This window comes from Oncorhynchus tshawytscha, linkage group LG20 (genome assembly GCF_018296145.1).
Source record: "Oncorhynchus tshawytscha isolate Ot180627B linkage group LG20, Otsh_v2.0, whole genome shotgun sequence".
NCBI lineage: Eukaryota > Metazoa > Chordata > Actinopteri > Salmoniformes > Salmonidae > Oncorhynchus > Oncorhynchus tshawytscha.
In genome coordinates this window covers 286,496-301,001 of record NC_056448.1, presented here as the reverse complement: position 1 = coordinate 301,001, position 14,506 = coordinate 286,496, and the positions used below count along the sequence as shown (strand labels likewise).

General features: G+C 43.0%; 1 protein-coding gene across 1 annotated transcript in view; it reads left to right on the top strand.

The window, feature by feature from the left end:
* The window catches only part of mier3a (mesoderm induction early response 1, family member 3 a), a 50,462-nt gene that overhangs the window by 18,599 nt on the left and 17,357 nt on the right, over window positions 1-14,506 (top strand). Inside the window, 8 exon segments of the mRNA XM_042302051.1 lie at window positions 6,343-6,477; window positions 9,749-9,869; window positions 10,351-10,424; window positions 10,572-10,644; window positions 10,951-11,099; window positions 11,171-11,252; window positions 11,333-11,427; window positions 11,909-12,036. Of these exon segments, the coding sequence (XP_042157985.1) occupies window positions 6,343-6,477; window positions 9,749-9,869; window positions 10,351-10,424; window positions 10,572-10,644; window positions 10,951-11,099; window positions 11,171-11,252; window positions 11,333-11,427; window positions 11,909-12,036 (857 nt within the window).

Sequence of the window (14,506 nt, the reverse complement as noted above, 5' to 3'; positions counted from 1 at the left end):
AATTAAATCTCTAAATAGTGGCAAGACCCCGGGCCCAGATGGATACCCTGGTGAATTCTATGAAACATTCAGCAACATGCTCTCTCCCTACCTGCACAAAATTTTGGTTTCAGGCCAATGAGGATGTTGCTCTCCCGTCTACTTTGGATGAAGCGTTCATTACAGTTATACATAAGAACCAAAAGATTTTTGCAAAAACTCTGGCTAACAGGCTTAGCACTTTAATTGGCAAATTGGTCCATTCGGATCAGACCGGCTTTATCCCTAACAGAAACTCATTCTTCAATCTCAGGCGCCTCTTCAACATGATGTATTCTGAGGTTACCCAACGTGGACCTTGCCGTCATATCTCTTGACGCCTTAGGCCCACTCAACTTGGTCAATCTATTCAAGGTCCTACAGAAATGTAATATTGGAGATGGGTTCATAAATTGGATCCAGCTTTTATATAGGAACCCCTGTGCCAGAATACTCACTAACCAATCATTGTCGCCCCGATTTAACCTTTACAGAGGGACAAGGCAGGTTTGTGCACTGTCGCCTATTCTCTTCGCCCTAATTATCGAACCGCTCGCTCAGACGATTAGATCTCATGCAGCAATACACGGCTATAATACTAAAGATACTCTAAATAAGATTTCCCTATACGCAGATGACATCCTCCTCTATGTAACAGAACCCCAGGCTGGTATCCCAGCTATACTTGATGTGATCAATTTGTTTAGTACCTTCTCGGGATACAGAATAAATTGGAACGAGTGAATTAATGCCCATACGGTCGCAAAACACGTCCTGGCTAGAACATCTTCAGAAAAATTTACCTACCTGGGAATTGTAGTTACCAAACAATACTCCTTACTACTTAAAGAGAATTTCCCCTCTCTGATACAAAAACTCAAGGCAAACATACTATTTTGGAGAACTCTCCCAATTTCTCTGCTCGGAAGAATTAATGCCATTAAAATGGTCTTCCTCCCACAACTGCTCTACCTATATCAGAACATCCCAGTATTCATACCTAAATCCTTTCAGAAACAACTGGACTCAATTATCAATCCTTTCATCTGGGATTATAAAACACCTCTGTAAATCCAAGATGGAAGGAGGATTGTCTCTCCCAAATTTTATATTTTATTACTGGGCCGCTAACCTCCGCGTTGTTATGTTTCTGCTGGATGACTCACTTCTGTCATCCAGCTGGCTTAGTATGGAGCGTGAGGAGTGTCACCCCTTCTCTATCGGCGCTGTGATTTTGTCGCCTGTCAATCTGGAGATGTCACTTTATTGTAACAATCCTATTATACATAGCACAGTCCGAATCTGGAAGCAAATTAAAGTCCACTTTGAGCTTAGACCAATGTCATTCATGCTCCCTGTCGCCAGGAATCCCTCCTTTGCCCCCTCTAACCTTGATAACACCTTTGAGCGATGGGGAGAGTTGGGGATAAGTACCATAGGGGATTTATACATAGAAGGGACCTTTGCTTCCTTTGAGTTGCTGAGGGAAACTTCTAATCTTCCCAGAAGTAATTTTTTCAGATACCTACAAATTAGATACTACTTTAGAAAACATCTCCCAACATTTGGGAATGCTAAACCTTCCATGTTTGACGGATGCATAAAAATATGCCCCACCTCAAACTGATATTGCGTCTATTGCGTATATGATGCTTTTCAATCTGTTAGCACACCTTCTACAGATGCCATTAAGGCAAAATGGGAGGAAGAACTAGGGACTGACATCTTGGTGGCAGACTGGGAAGAGAGCTTGGAGTATATCCACACATGCTCCATTAATTCCAGACATCGTCTCATACAATTCAAGGTATTACACAGATGACACTATTCCAAAACTAAACTGCACAGGATATTTCCTGATACATCCCCTACGTGTGATAAATGTCAGGCTGCGCAGGGTACACTACTCCACTGCTTTGCCCTATGCTCTAACTTGCATGGTTATTGGTGTGGAATTTTTGGGATCCTCTCTGAAGTTCTGGAGACTTCAATAGATCCAGACCCGCTTCTGATAATCCTGGGAGTATCTGAGTCCCTAAACGGATTAACCAACCCCCCCAAAACAACTAATCTGTTACGGTCTCATTTCAGCAAAAAAACTAATCTTGTTGTTTTGGAAAAGGAGGGAAGCGCCCTCTACCAAATTATGGCTCAGCGAATTGGCAAACACTGTACACTTAGAAATAATTTAGATATATTCTGAACAATAAATTATCAACATTTGATCAAATCTGGCAGCCTTTCCTCTCCTACTTAGACGAGTCGGCGCTGTGAATTTGTACTTATTAACGCACTCTCAATTGTAATATTTTAATCTACCTTTGGGCAGCATGTGCTGGCCCTGCCACCCGAGCAGTTGGGTAGGGGGGAATAAGTGGACGGACGGACGGACGGACATCTACCCTCTTTCTTTCTACATGTCCTTGTTTTGTATGGCGTGTTTTGTATTATTTGTTTTGCACCCAGAACTCTGGGTCTTGTTGTTACTGTATGCTCTTTTATGTTTAGATAATAATTGTATACCTGTCTTGTATACCTATACACCATTCTTGTGTGTGTTTAATAAAAATATTTGAAAGGAAAGTACCAAATCAGGATGTTATGTCCATTTGCCATATATGATCATAGGAAGTCGGTTTCCGAACCCAAAAGTCAGTGAACCATGTCCAAATGGCATTTATACTGACCAAATGATATATCACTATGTTAAGCCCTCAATCAACCTAGGTCTATTTGTCATGTTTGATGAGAGAGAAGTGGGACTCTGTCGTTTAAAAAAACCCACATCAAACTATTGATGTGCACGGGTGGGGGGTGCGCCCTACCTACCTAGCATTAAACACCATTTCAAAAAATCAGTTCCGATCACCAGGTGCATGGCTGTCCATTTGCAATGTCTTACAATGGTCATTTACCATCACGAATTTGATATGCCCAATTGCAGAAATGCCCAATTGACCTGCCCGTTGAACTCGGGATGGCCGGGCAGTGATGGTGGTTCCTCTCCATCGATCGTTGGTGTTGATTTCAGTCTGTCATTTTGGTGATGGTTCATCACTTTTTAAACGTATTGCAAATAGACAAAAGTCAGCCTTCATCAGTCAATAAGATCTCATTTTGACACCAAACCCACTTTGTCCAACACGTTTAGAAGCCAACTATCACATGTCAGAGCAGGCCCAAAATTCACAGCGCCTTCTGTTTAAACTATAATAAAAACGTAAAGCACGTAGTTACATTCTAGCTGCGGGTCCAGTTATGATATTGTGTAGGCCTAGCTGAGGCGACCCCAAATCCCGAGTTTCGGCTCAATAGGCCATTCGGAGCCCAAGCAGCGACCTTAATTAGTGCTGAAAATGCACTTTGTCCGGGCATTGCTACGGGATCCCTGAAAGAGCTATCGGACAAACTTTAGGGTCCGTCTCTAGGGGCCGAGGCGGTTTCAATGCACCTAGTCTTGTAACTCTGGGACTTTTCTAAATGTCATCATTTTCGCGATGGTCAAAATGAATTGAAGTCATTGCAAATGTATGAGGCTGTTTCTCGGCCTGAGAACCTTCTAGAGCCACATAACTCACAGTGCACTATCGACTTAAGCTCTAGAACATGTATATACAGTTTCAGAGCTCTAGGTCTGATGGTTCTTTGATAGTTCAAACGCAGGTAACTTGCAGGCACTGTTTCTATTAGCCTCACACTGTGGCACTCCCGTGTGTATGATTTCAGAAAATCACAGAAATCACGTAGAGCTCCGAAATGCCGCAACTGGATCTGTCATTTTTTTTAAATACTTAACTATCACCAATTGTACGATTTCTTATAAATTACGGTAGATAAATGGCTGGTTCTTTTTTCCTGACACCATAGGTTCATGTAATTTGACGAGAAGCTTATTACAGTTTTTGACCTTTTAATCCCAGAAAATGGACCTTAACTCAGTGTTGAGGCTTCAACGCCATCTTGTTTCTGGGCTACAAAGCCCATTTGGCCAAACCTGCGCTCACCGAGTTTCGTCTCCGTTTACGAGAAATGGCCATGTCACTTTGGTGTTTTGTCCATTTGCAATAAGCAGCCAGTCGCCATCTGGTGGCATTTTCCAGAAGAGTGGAAAAATTACCGAAATGTAATAAAACAGAAACCAAATGTCCGAGAGGCTTCATTTGATGACTTCCCGGAAGATCTGACCCTGGGGCATGGCCTGAGGCTGTTGGCCTATTTTCAGATGTCTAGTAAGGGACTATACATTTGCAATATGGAGATCCTCATCAATCATACGGGAAATGCCATTGGCATCCCTTATGTAGGGAAATATATTAATTGGACATGCTTGGGTAAGGCACACCTGTCTAAATAAGGTTCCACAGTTGACAGTGCATGTCAGAGCAAAACCCAAGCCATGAGGTTGAAGGAATTGTCCATAGAGCTCCGAGACAGGATTGTGTTGAGGCACAGATCAGGGGAAGGGTACCAAAAACACTGCAGCACTGAAGGTCCCCAAGAACACAGTGACCGCCATCATTCTTAATTGGAAAAAGTTTGGAACCACCAACACTCTTCCTAGAGCTGAGCAATCTGAGAAGGGCCAGGGAGGTGACCAAGAATCCGACGGTCACTCAGACAGAGCTCCAGAGTCTGGAGATGGGAAAATTTCCAGAAGGCCAACTGTCTCTGGTGGAGTGCTGCAATCAGGGCTTTATGGTAGAGTGGCCAAACGGAAGCCACTCTTCAGTAAAAGGCACACAACAGCCCGCTTGGAGTTTGCCAAAAGGCACCTAAAGGACTCCTAGACCATGAGAACAAGATTCTCTGATCTGACGAAACCAAGATTGAACTCTTTGGCCTGAATGCCAAGCGTCACATCTAGAGGAAACCTGGCATCATCCCTACGGTGAAGTATGGTGGTGGCAGCATCATGCTGTGAGGATGTTTTCCAGCGGCAGGGAATGGGAGGCTAGTCAGGATCAAGGGAAAGATGAACGGAGCAAAGTACAGAGAGATCCTTGATGAAAGGACCTGAGCGCTCTGCAGCAGGTTGAGACTGAGATGAAGGTTCACCTTCTAATAAGACAACTACCCTAAGCTAAGACAACGCAGGAGTGCCTTCGGGACAAGTATCTGAATGTCCTTGAGCGGCCCAGCCAGAGCCTGAACTTGAACCCGATCGAGCATCGCTGAAGAAACCTGAAAATAGCTGTGCAGCGATAATCCCCCATCCAACTTGACAGAGCTTGAGAGGATTTGCAGAGAAGAATGGGAGACCCCCCCCCCAAATACAGGTGTGCCAAGCTTGTAGAATCATACCCAAGAAGACTCGAGGCTGTAATCGCTGCCAAAGGGGCTTCACAACAAAGTATTGAGTAAAGGGTCTGAATACTAATCTAAATGTGATATTTATGTTTTAGCCCAATAGGGTAACTGCAGATAGGCAACACCATGCTTCAGCCTATTTATTTATAGCCACTATGCTGCATCAGTTAGGCTACAGGTGATAATGCTTATTGCTAATAGCATACCTGATCATATGGACCATGCATAGGCTATATGTGTGGTCCAATATGAAAAAAATCTATTTTAACAAATAATTTTACCAGTATGTTATTTCAGGAGGTGGAACTTTTAAACTAGATCGTGTCTGCATAATTTATTAATTTTGGAGTAGAATTTGGGGGGACCCCGGCAGTGGAGGCTGCTGAGGGGAGGATGGCTCATAGTAATAGCTGGAATGGAGTCCATGGAATGCTATCGACCACATGTTTTCTACCATTTCAATTGACTCTATTCTAGCCATTATTATGAGCTCCCCCCTGTGACTTTTTCCTTCCACTGCTCTACAGTTTTTCCAGAGCAAACACTGTTTTGCTGTTTTAAAGCCAATTTCCTGGAATTCTACACATTTTGCCCTGTCTCGTGTTCATATGATACTTTAGTGACTCCACAAAATTGATTGGGCCCCCCCTGGTGGTTGAGGCCTCATGGGAACATAATCTGGTCATGATAACTGCAATATTTAAATAACTGGTTAACCTAACTTACCTTGCTAACATGGGATAGTTGATCAACTGGAAGTTTTGAACAGGCTATAATTAATGGCCGACGCAACTCCCCTCAATACAATACTAGCCTCGCTCTGTACAAGAAAATGCTAGAAAGGCTGACTCAGTGGATTGACAGCAGCCAAGGTGTGGGAAACCAGATGAATTTGTATTGAGTGAACTGTCCATTTTATTATGTTAACATTCTGTCATAAATCTTCCTAACTGTTATGCATGAACTTTTGTTTGTTATGATTTGTAAAACAAAATCAAGTCATCTTTAATCATTCAGGAGGGCAACATGCCACTGGAGGAGCTGCTGGCTATGTATAGATACGAAGCATCAATTGGCACCGCTGGAGGGTCCAGTGTGGGCGGCTCTTCTGTTGAACTTACGGACGAGCTACCTGATATGACATTAGATAAAGTAAGTAAGCACCGTGTCAATTTTGTACGTTGGACTTCGTCTTCTGTAATATTTCCATTCACTTGGAAAAGTTATCCCGCCTGCAGTGAAAACATATTTGTAAACAAATTGTTAGTAGGTTGTGAGAGGGCTTTCCTTTTAAAATAATTTGCCTTGGATTCACTGTTGGATGCTGGGGGTGTCATTGTGATGACATCCTGAACATTGTGTTCCTACTTCACTCTTTTTCCAAAGGTTTCAGCGAAACTATTGTTTTAATGTATTATATACACTACCGGTCAAAAGTTTTAGAACACCTACTCATTCAAGGGTGTTTTTTTATTTTTACTATTTTATACATTGTAGAATAATAGTGAAAATATCAAAACAATGAAAAAACAAATATGGAATCATGTAGTAACCAAAAAAAGTGTTAAACGAATCCAAATATATTTGAGATTCTTCAAATATCCACCCTTTGCCTTGATGACAGCTTTGCACACTCTTGGCATTCTCTCAACCAGCATCACCTGGAATGCTTTCCCAACAGTCTTGAAGGAGTTCTCACATATGCTGAGAACTTGTTGGCTGCCTTTCCTTCACTCTTCGGTCCAACTCATCAAATCAAATCAAATTTTATTTGTCACATACACATGGTTAGCAGATGTTAATGCGAGTGTAGCGAAATGCTTGTGCTTCTAGTTCCGACAATGCAGTAATAACCAACAAGTAATCTAACTAACAATTCCAAAACTACTGTCTTATACACAGTGTAAGGGGATAAAGAATATGTACATAAGGATATATGAATGAGTGATGGTACAGAGCAGCATAGGCAAGATACAGTAGATGGTATCGAGTACAGTATATACATATGAGATGAGTATGTAAACAAAATGGCATAGTTAAAGTGGCTAGTGATACATGTATTACATAAGGATGCAGTCGATGATATAGAGTACAGTATCTACGTATGCATATGAGATGAATAATGTAGGGTAAGTAACATTATATAAGGTAGCATTGTTTAAAGTGGCTAGTGATATATTTACATTTCCCATCAATTCCCATTATTAAAGTGGCTGGAGTTGAGTCAGTGTGTTGGCAGCAGCCACTCAATGTTAGTGGTGGCTGTTTAACAGTCTGATGGCCTTGAGATTGAAGCTGTTTTTCAGTCTCTCGGTCCCAGCTTTGATGCACCTGTACTGACCTCGCCTTCTGGATGATAGCGGGGTGAACAGGCAGTGGCTCGGGTGGTTGATGTCCTTGATGATCTTTATGGCCTTCCTGTAACATCGGGTGGTGTAGGTGTCCTGGAGTTTGCCCCGGTGATGCGTTGTGCAGACCTCACTACCCTCTGGAGAGCCTTACGGTTGAGGGCGGAGCAGTTGCCGTACCAGGCGGTGATACAGCCGCCAGGATGCTCTCGATTGTGCATCTGTAGAAGTTTGTGAGTGCTTTTGGTGACAAGCCGAATTTCTTCAGCCTCCTGAGGTTGAAGAGGCGCTGCTGCGCCTTCTTCACGATGCTGTCTGTGTGAGTGGACCAATTCAGTTTGTCTGTGATGTGTATGCCGAGGAACTTAAAACTTGCTACCCTCTCCACTACTGTTCCATAGGGGGGTGTTCCCTCTGCTGTTTCCTGAAGTCCACAATCATCTCCTTTAGTTTTGTTGACGTTGAGTGTGAGGTTATTTTCCTGACACCACACTCCGAAGGCCCTCACCTCCTCCCTGTAGGCCGTCTCATCGTTGTTGGTAATCAAGCCTACCACTGTTGTGTCGTCCGCAAACTTGATGATTGAGTTGGAGGCGTGCGTGGCCACGCAGTCGTGGGTGAACAGGGAGTACAGGAGAGGGCTCAGAACGCACCCTTGTGGGGCCCCAGTGTTGAGGATCAGCGGGGAGGAGATGTTGTTGCTTACCCTCACCACCTGGGGGCGGCCCGTCAGGAAGTCCAGTACCCAGTTGCACAGGGCGGGGTCGAGACCCAGGGTCTCGAGCTTGATGACGAGCTTGGAGGGTACTATGGTGTTGAATGCCGAGCTGTAGTCAATGAACAGCATTCTCACATAGGTATTCCTCTTGTCCAGATGGGTTAGGGCAGTGTGCAGTGTGGTTGAGATTGCATCGTCTGTGGACCTATTTGGGCGGTAAGCAAATTGGAGTGGGTCTAGGGTGTCAGGTAGGGTGGAGGTGATATGGTCCTTGACTAGTCTCTCAAAGCACTTCATGATGACGGAAGTGAGTGCTACGGGGCGGTAGTCGTTTAGCTCCGTTACCTTAGCTTTCTTGGGAACAGGAACAATGGTGGCCCTCTTGAAGCATGTGGGAACAGCAGACTGGTATAGGGATTGATTGAATATGTCCGTAAACACACCGGCCAGCTGGTCTGCGCATGCTCTGAGGGCGCGGCTGGGGATGCCGTCTGGGCCTGCAGCCTTGCGAGGGTTAACACATTTAAATGTCTTACTCACCTCGGCTGCAGTGAAGGAGAGGCCGCATGTTTTCGTTGCAGGCCGTGTCAGTGGCACTGTATTGTCCTCAAAGCGGGCATCCCAAACCATCTCAATTTGGTTGAAGTCAGGGGATTGTGGAGACCAGGTCATTTGATGCAGCACTCCACTACTCTCCTTCTTGGTCAAATAGCCCTTACACAGCCTGGATGTGTGTTGGGTTGTTGTCCTGTGGAAAAACAAATAATAGTCCCACTAAGTCCAAACCAGATGGGATGGCGTATCGCTGCAGAATGCTGTGGTAGCCATGCTGGTTAAGTGTGCCTTGAATTCTAAAGAAATCTCTGACAGTGTCAACAGTAAAGCACCCCCACAGCATAACTCCACCTCCATGCTTTATGGTGGGAAATACACATGCAGAGATCATTCGTTCACCCACATTGCGTCTCACGAAAACACGGCGGTTGGAACCAGAAATCTCCAATTTGGACTCCAGACCGAAGGACAGATTTCTTTCCAACAAGGAATTTCTTTCCAACAAGGCACACCTGTTAATTGAAATGGATTCCAGGTGACTACCTCATGAACCTGGTTGAGAGAATGCCAAGAGTGTGCGAAGGGTGACTTTTTTTTTGAAGAATCTCAAATATAAAGTATGTTTTGATTTGTCTTTTTTTTTTGCTACTACATGATTCCATATGTGTTATTTCGTAGTTTTGATGTCTACACTATTATTCTACAATGTAGAAAATAGTACAAATGAACTCTTGAATGAGTAGGTGTTCTAAAATGTTTGACTTGTAGTGCATGTATTGACTTATTGGTGTATTTTAATCAGGAAGAAATAGCAAAAGATCTTCTGTCAGGTGACGATGAAGAAACGCAGTCCTCAGCTGATGACCTCACACCCTCGGTGACATCCCATGAAACCAGTGATTTCTTCCCCAGAACACTACGTTGTAAGTTTAACATTGGCATCATTCACTTCCTTGAACTGTGGAATATCTTCCTTTTTGTTTCCCTATAATGCTACCACTGACATGCATCATCTGACATCAGTGCATTTAGCAACCTGAAATATATTGTGAGATTTAAGTCCTAATGTAAAAGGTTTGTGGTAAAGTGTAATGGTAGTGTCCGCGATAAAAATTTCGGGAAGTAGCATATCGAGCCGACTTTGGCAACAACGAGAAGTGAGAGGCTAATCTCCTCCACTGTTGTTTCCATGCAGCTATCACTTCGTAGCAGAGTGAAGCAAACTCCCATGTGTGTGCAGATGCTCTGTGTGGGTGCTAACAAGTGTGATCTCCTGTATCATGTTTCTGCAATATTTTTTGTTTCATACTGCTGCTCGTATCACTGTTTCACAGTTTAAGTTGACACCCGCTATGCACTGCAGTCCCATTTACTTCCCTCACCTTCCACTATCTGCTTCTCTAGCTAATGCTATTTACGATGGAGACAAGGAATCGGAGGGTGAGGAAGATGGTGTGTGTCCTGAGGACACCAGGAAGGTGTGTATTTCAGTGCTTCTCATGATCAATCATTCCTCCACCAACTCCTAGTAGATGAAGCTCATGACACGTGGATGGCTTGTTACACTGCAAATGTCAACATAATGGTATTTAAATTAACTCATTTAAAAAAATCTGATTTCAAAGGAAATCATGGTCGGGTCCCAGTATCAAGCTGAAATCCCTGCCCTTGTCTGTTACTTCGATGCCAATGAAAAAGGTCAGTGTATGTGAGATACCAAATATACATTTAGAATTTCTCTCACACACTCCACTCACTCTAGCTCTCTTGAAGATCAACTCTGAATTTAAATAGATTTTTTTTTTTGTCCTTTCCAAGGCATTGTATTAGCTTGTGAAGTGGTGAAATTCAATGTTAAGATGTTGAACAGATATCAGTTTACTTGATTTGATATCTGTTCAATATACTGTATGTAACGTCATATTCAACAGATATGATGTAAAGGTAGGAAACTTCCTTCAAAGCTTCCAAGTGTTGCCCTCGTCTAAAAATGTATCCTCCTAGTGTATGAGAATGAAGACCAGTTGCTATGGCAACCTGATGCCCTGCCGGAGCAGACGGTGAAAGACTTCCTGCATGACACTTCCGCCCTAGTAGTTAATGGGAAGGTGGGGCCTGCGCTGGAGAATGGTCTCGTTCAAGACAACGAGCAGGTACATTTTTCTTTCTTGCTCTCTTGCTCTCTAGCTCTCTTAACTGATTAGTGTTATTTGTCCCTCCCAAGGCCTTGTATGAGCTTGTGAAGTGTAACTACACCGTCCATGATGCACTGGAGCGTTATCGCCGGAGTGAAAAGTCCTCTGAGGGTAAGTTGACATTTTTACACACATTCATATTGTATTAAAACAGTGGAGTAAAAAATAAATGTTCCACCTTTTGATTTCAGGTGAAATGCCTCCCTGGTCAGAAGAAGAATGCAGAAACTTTGAACTTGCGCTCCTCCTTTATGAGAAGAACTTTCACCTCATCCAGAAACATAAGGTAAGACCAGTCTTATCAATACAGTAGGACTTCAAAGATACAATGATGTCGGGAATGGAGGTCGTTCGGGAACACTGAAATATCTATAACTTTGAAATTAATTTAAAAACAAACAAACCATTCCATATTTACATGTTTACTTATCAATTGTCCAGAATTTGTAAATCTGTGTTTCATAGCTTCTTTCTTTGCATTTATATTGCCTGTTCAGTTGACCTGTCAGTTGGTAACTGAGGACTAGTTTCCCATACACATTACGCCTGTTTCTGAACCAAAAATCATGCTCAATGGATGATCTCCATGGGAACTGTCCCCCCCCCAAAGACTAGGCTTAGTCTGGAAAACCAGCCCTGAGTTTTGTAGCTTTTGAGGTTCTTCTCTAGATGAAATGGGGATATTGTTGTTCAATTCCAGTCATGTTCTTGATACAGGACTTGATACATCTCTCCATTTAACCCTTCACCTACTCTTTCTCCTTCAGGTGAATACAAGGACAGTCGCTGAATGTGTCGCCTTCTACTACATGTGGAAAAAGTCGGAACGATTTGACTTCTTTGTCCAACAGAACCGGTTTGGGAAAAAGAAGTATAGCAGCTACCCTGGTGTAACGTGAGTGCCCCTTTGTCATGGATTGACCTCGCATTTTGTCTGATGTTAACCCAGAAAGTGTCTTTCCCTCTCTTCTGTCAAAGTACAGTGGGATCATTCCCAATGTTCCCTCTAAGCTGCGCACAGGCACGCAGCTCCCCTTGGACCGCTGCGCAGAAGCAATACAAGCCCACGCCGAGAAGCACAAGATTAAATTTCGCTCAACTTTCTAGAGTTTTCCCCTTTAGTTAACACTATCAACGTTTCGCTCTGCTGTGGGAGTTGTGCTCGAATCAATGCAATATTAGGCACTTTCAATGTAACATACCGAAACAAAATGAGCTATGCAAGACTTGGTATGGTATGCAAAACTAACTGTGCAAGAGATTTTATTGTAGGCAGAGGGCATTGGTTTAGGGTTCTATTGCATTGACAAGCACGACTCAGGCCCGTACTCGACACAGACCGGTGTTTCATAACCAATCAGAGCTGCAGTAGGCACAATATGCAAATAGCCATTGCACACAATGTGCTCTTGTCTGAAGGACAAGTGGATAATCAGGTTAATGTTAAGACCTGCATGTTTTTTTTTTCAAAAGTACATTGAACACCACACATTTGCTGCTACTGTATTGTGTCAATTGTTTTTGATGGTAGGCCACTGTTAGGCCTACATCATGATCAAATAGTCACAGTAGCCTACTTGGCCACTGTTCAAACTAACTAAAGCGGGTACAGCTTCAGTATTCACAGTAAACAATCACAGGAAGTTGCACAGCATTTTCAAATCAAATTTTATTTGTCACATGTGCCATGAAGTGCTTACTTACAAGCCCTTAACCATCAATGCAGTTCAAGAAATGGAGTTAATAAAATATTTACTAAATAAACAAAAGTAAAATTAAAAAATCTAATCAATCAAAAAGCAACACAAGAAATGTGTTACCGAGTCAATGTGCGGGGGTACTTGGGTCAAACATTTCGGGTAGCCTTCCACAAGCTTCCCACAATAAGTGAATTTTGGCCCATTCCTCATGACAGAGCTGGTGTAACTGCGTCAGGTTTGTAGGCCTCCTTGCTCGCACACACTTTTTCAGTTCTGCTCACAACTTTTCTTTAGGCTTGAGGTCAGGGCTTTGTGATGGGCACTCCAATACCTTGACATTGTTGTCCTTACGCCATTTTGCCACAACTTTGGAAGCATGCTTGGGGTCATGTCCATTTGGAAGACCCATTTGCAACCAAGCTTTAACTTCCTGACTGATGTCTTGATGTTGCTTCAATATATCCACATAATTTTCCACCCTCATGTTGCCATCTATTTTGTCTATTTCTATTTTGCTGCAGTCTCTCCTGCATCAAAGCACCCCCACAATATGATGCTGCCACCCCCGTGCTTCTCGGTTGGGATGGTGTTCTTTGGCTTGCAAGCCTCTCCTTTCTCCTCCCAACATAACCATAGTCATTATGTCCAAACAGTTCTAAATGACCAGATTACATTTCTCCAAAAAGTATGATCTTTGTCCCCATGTACAGTTGCAAACTGTAGTCTGGCTTTTTTATGGTGGTTTTGGAGCAGTGGCTTCTTCCTTGCTGAGCGGCCTTTCAGATTGTGTCGATATAGGACTCATTTTACTGTGGATATAGATACTTTTGTACCCGTTTCCTCCAGCGTCTTCACAAGGTCCTTTGCTGTTGTTCTGGGATTGATTTGCACTTTTCGCACCAAAGTACGTTTATCTATAGGAGACAGAACGCATATCCTTCCTGAGCGGTATGACATCTGCGTGGTCCCATGGTGTTTATACTTGCTTACTATTGTTTGTACAGATGAACGTGGTACCTTCAGGCGTTTGGAAATTGCTCCCAAGGATGAACCAGACTTGTGGAGGTCTACAGTTTTTTGGCTGATTTTCTTTAGATTTTCCCATGATGTCAAGCAAAGAGGCACTGAGTTTGAAGGTAGGCCTTGAAATACATCCACAGTTACACCTCCAATAGGCTAATTGATGTCATTTGAGTCAATCAGAAGCTTCTAAAGCCATGACATAATTTTCTGGAATTTTACAAGCTGTTTAAAGGCAGTTAACTTAGTGTATGTAAACTTCTGACCCATTGGAATTGTGATACATTGAATTGTAAGGGAAATTCTGTCTGTTGTTGGAAAAATGACTTGCCATGCACAAAGTAGATGTCCTAACCGACTTGCCAAAACTATAGTTTGTTAACAAGACATTTGTGGAGTGGTTGAAAAACGAGTTTTGATGACTCCAATCTAAGTGTATGTAAGCTTCCGACTTCAACTGTAGCTCGTTGAGTGTGGTCTTAGTGCCAGCATCGGTTTGTGGTGGTAAATAGATGGCTACGAGTAATATAGATGGTGTGGTCTACAGCTTATCATGAGGTGTTTTACTTCAGGCGTGCAATACTTCGAGACGTCTTTAATATTAGACATTGCGCAACAGCAGTTACACACACACACACACCCCCA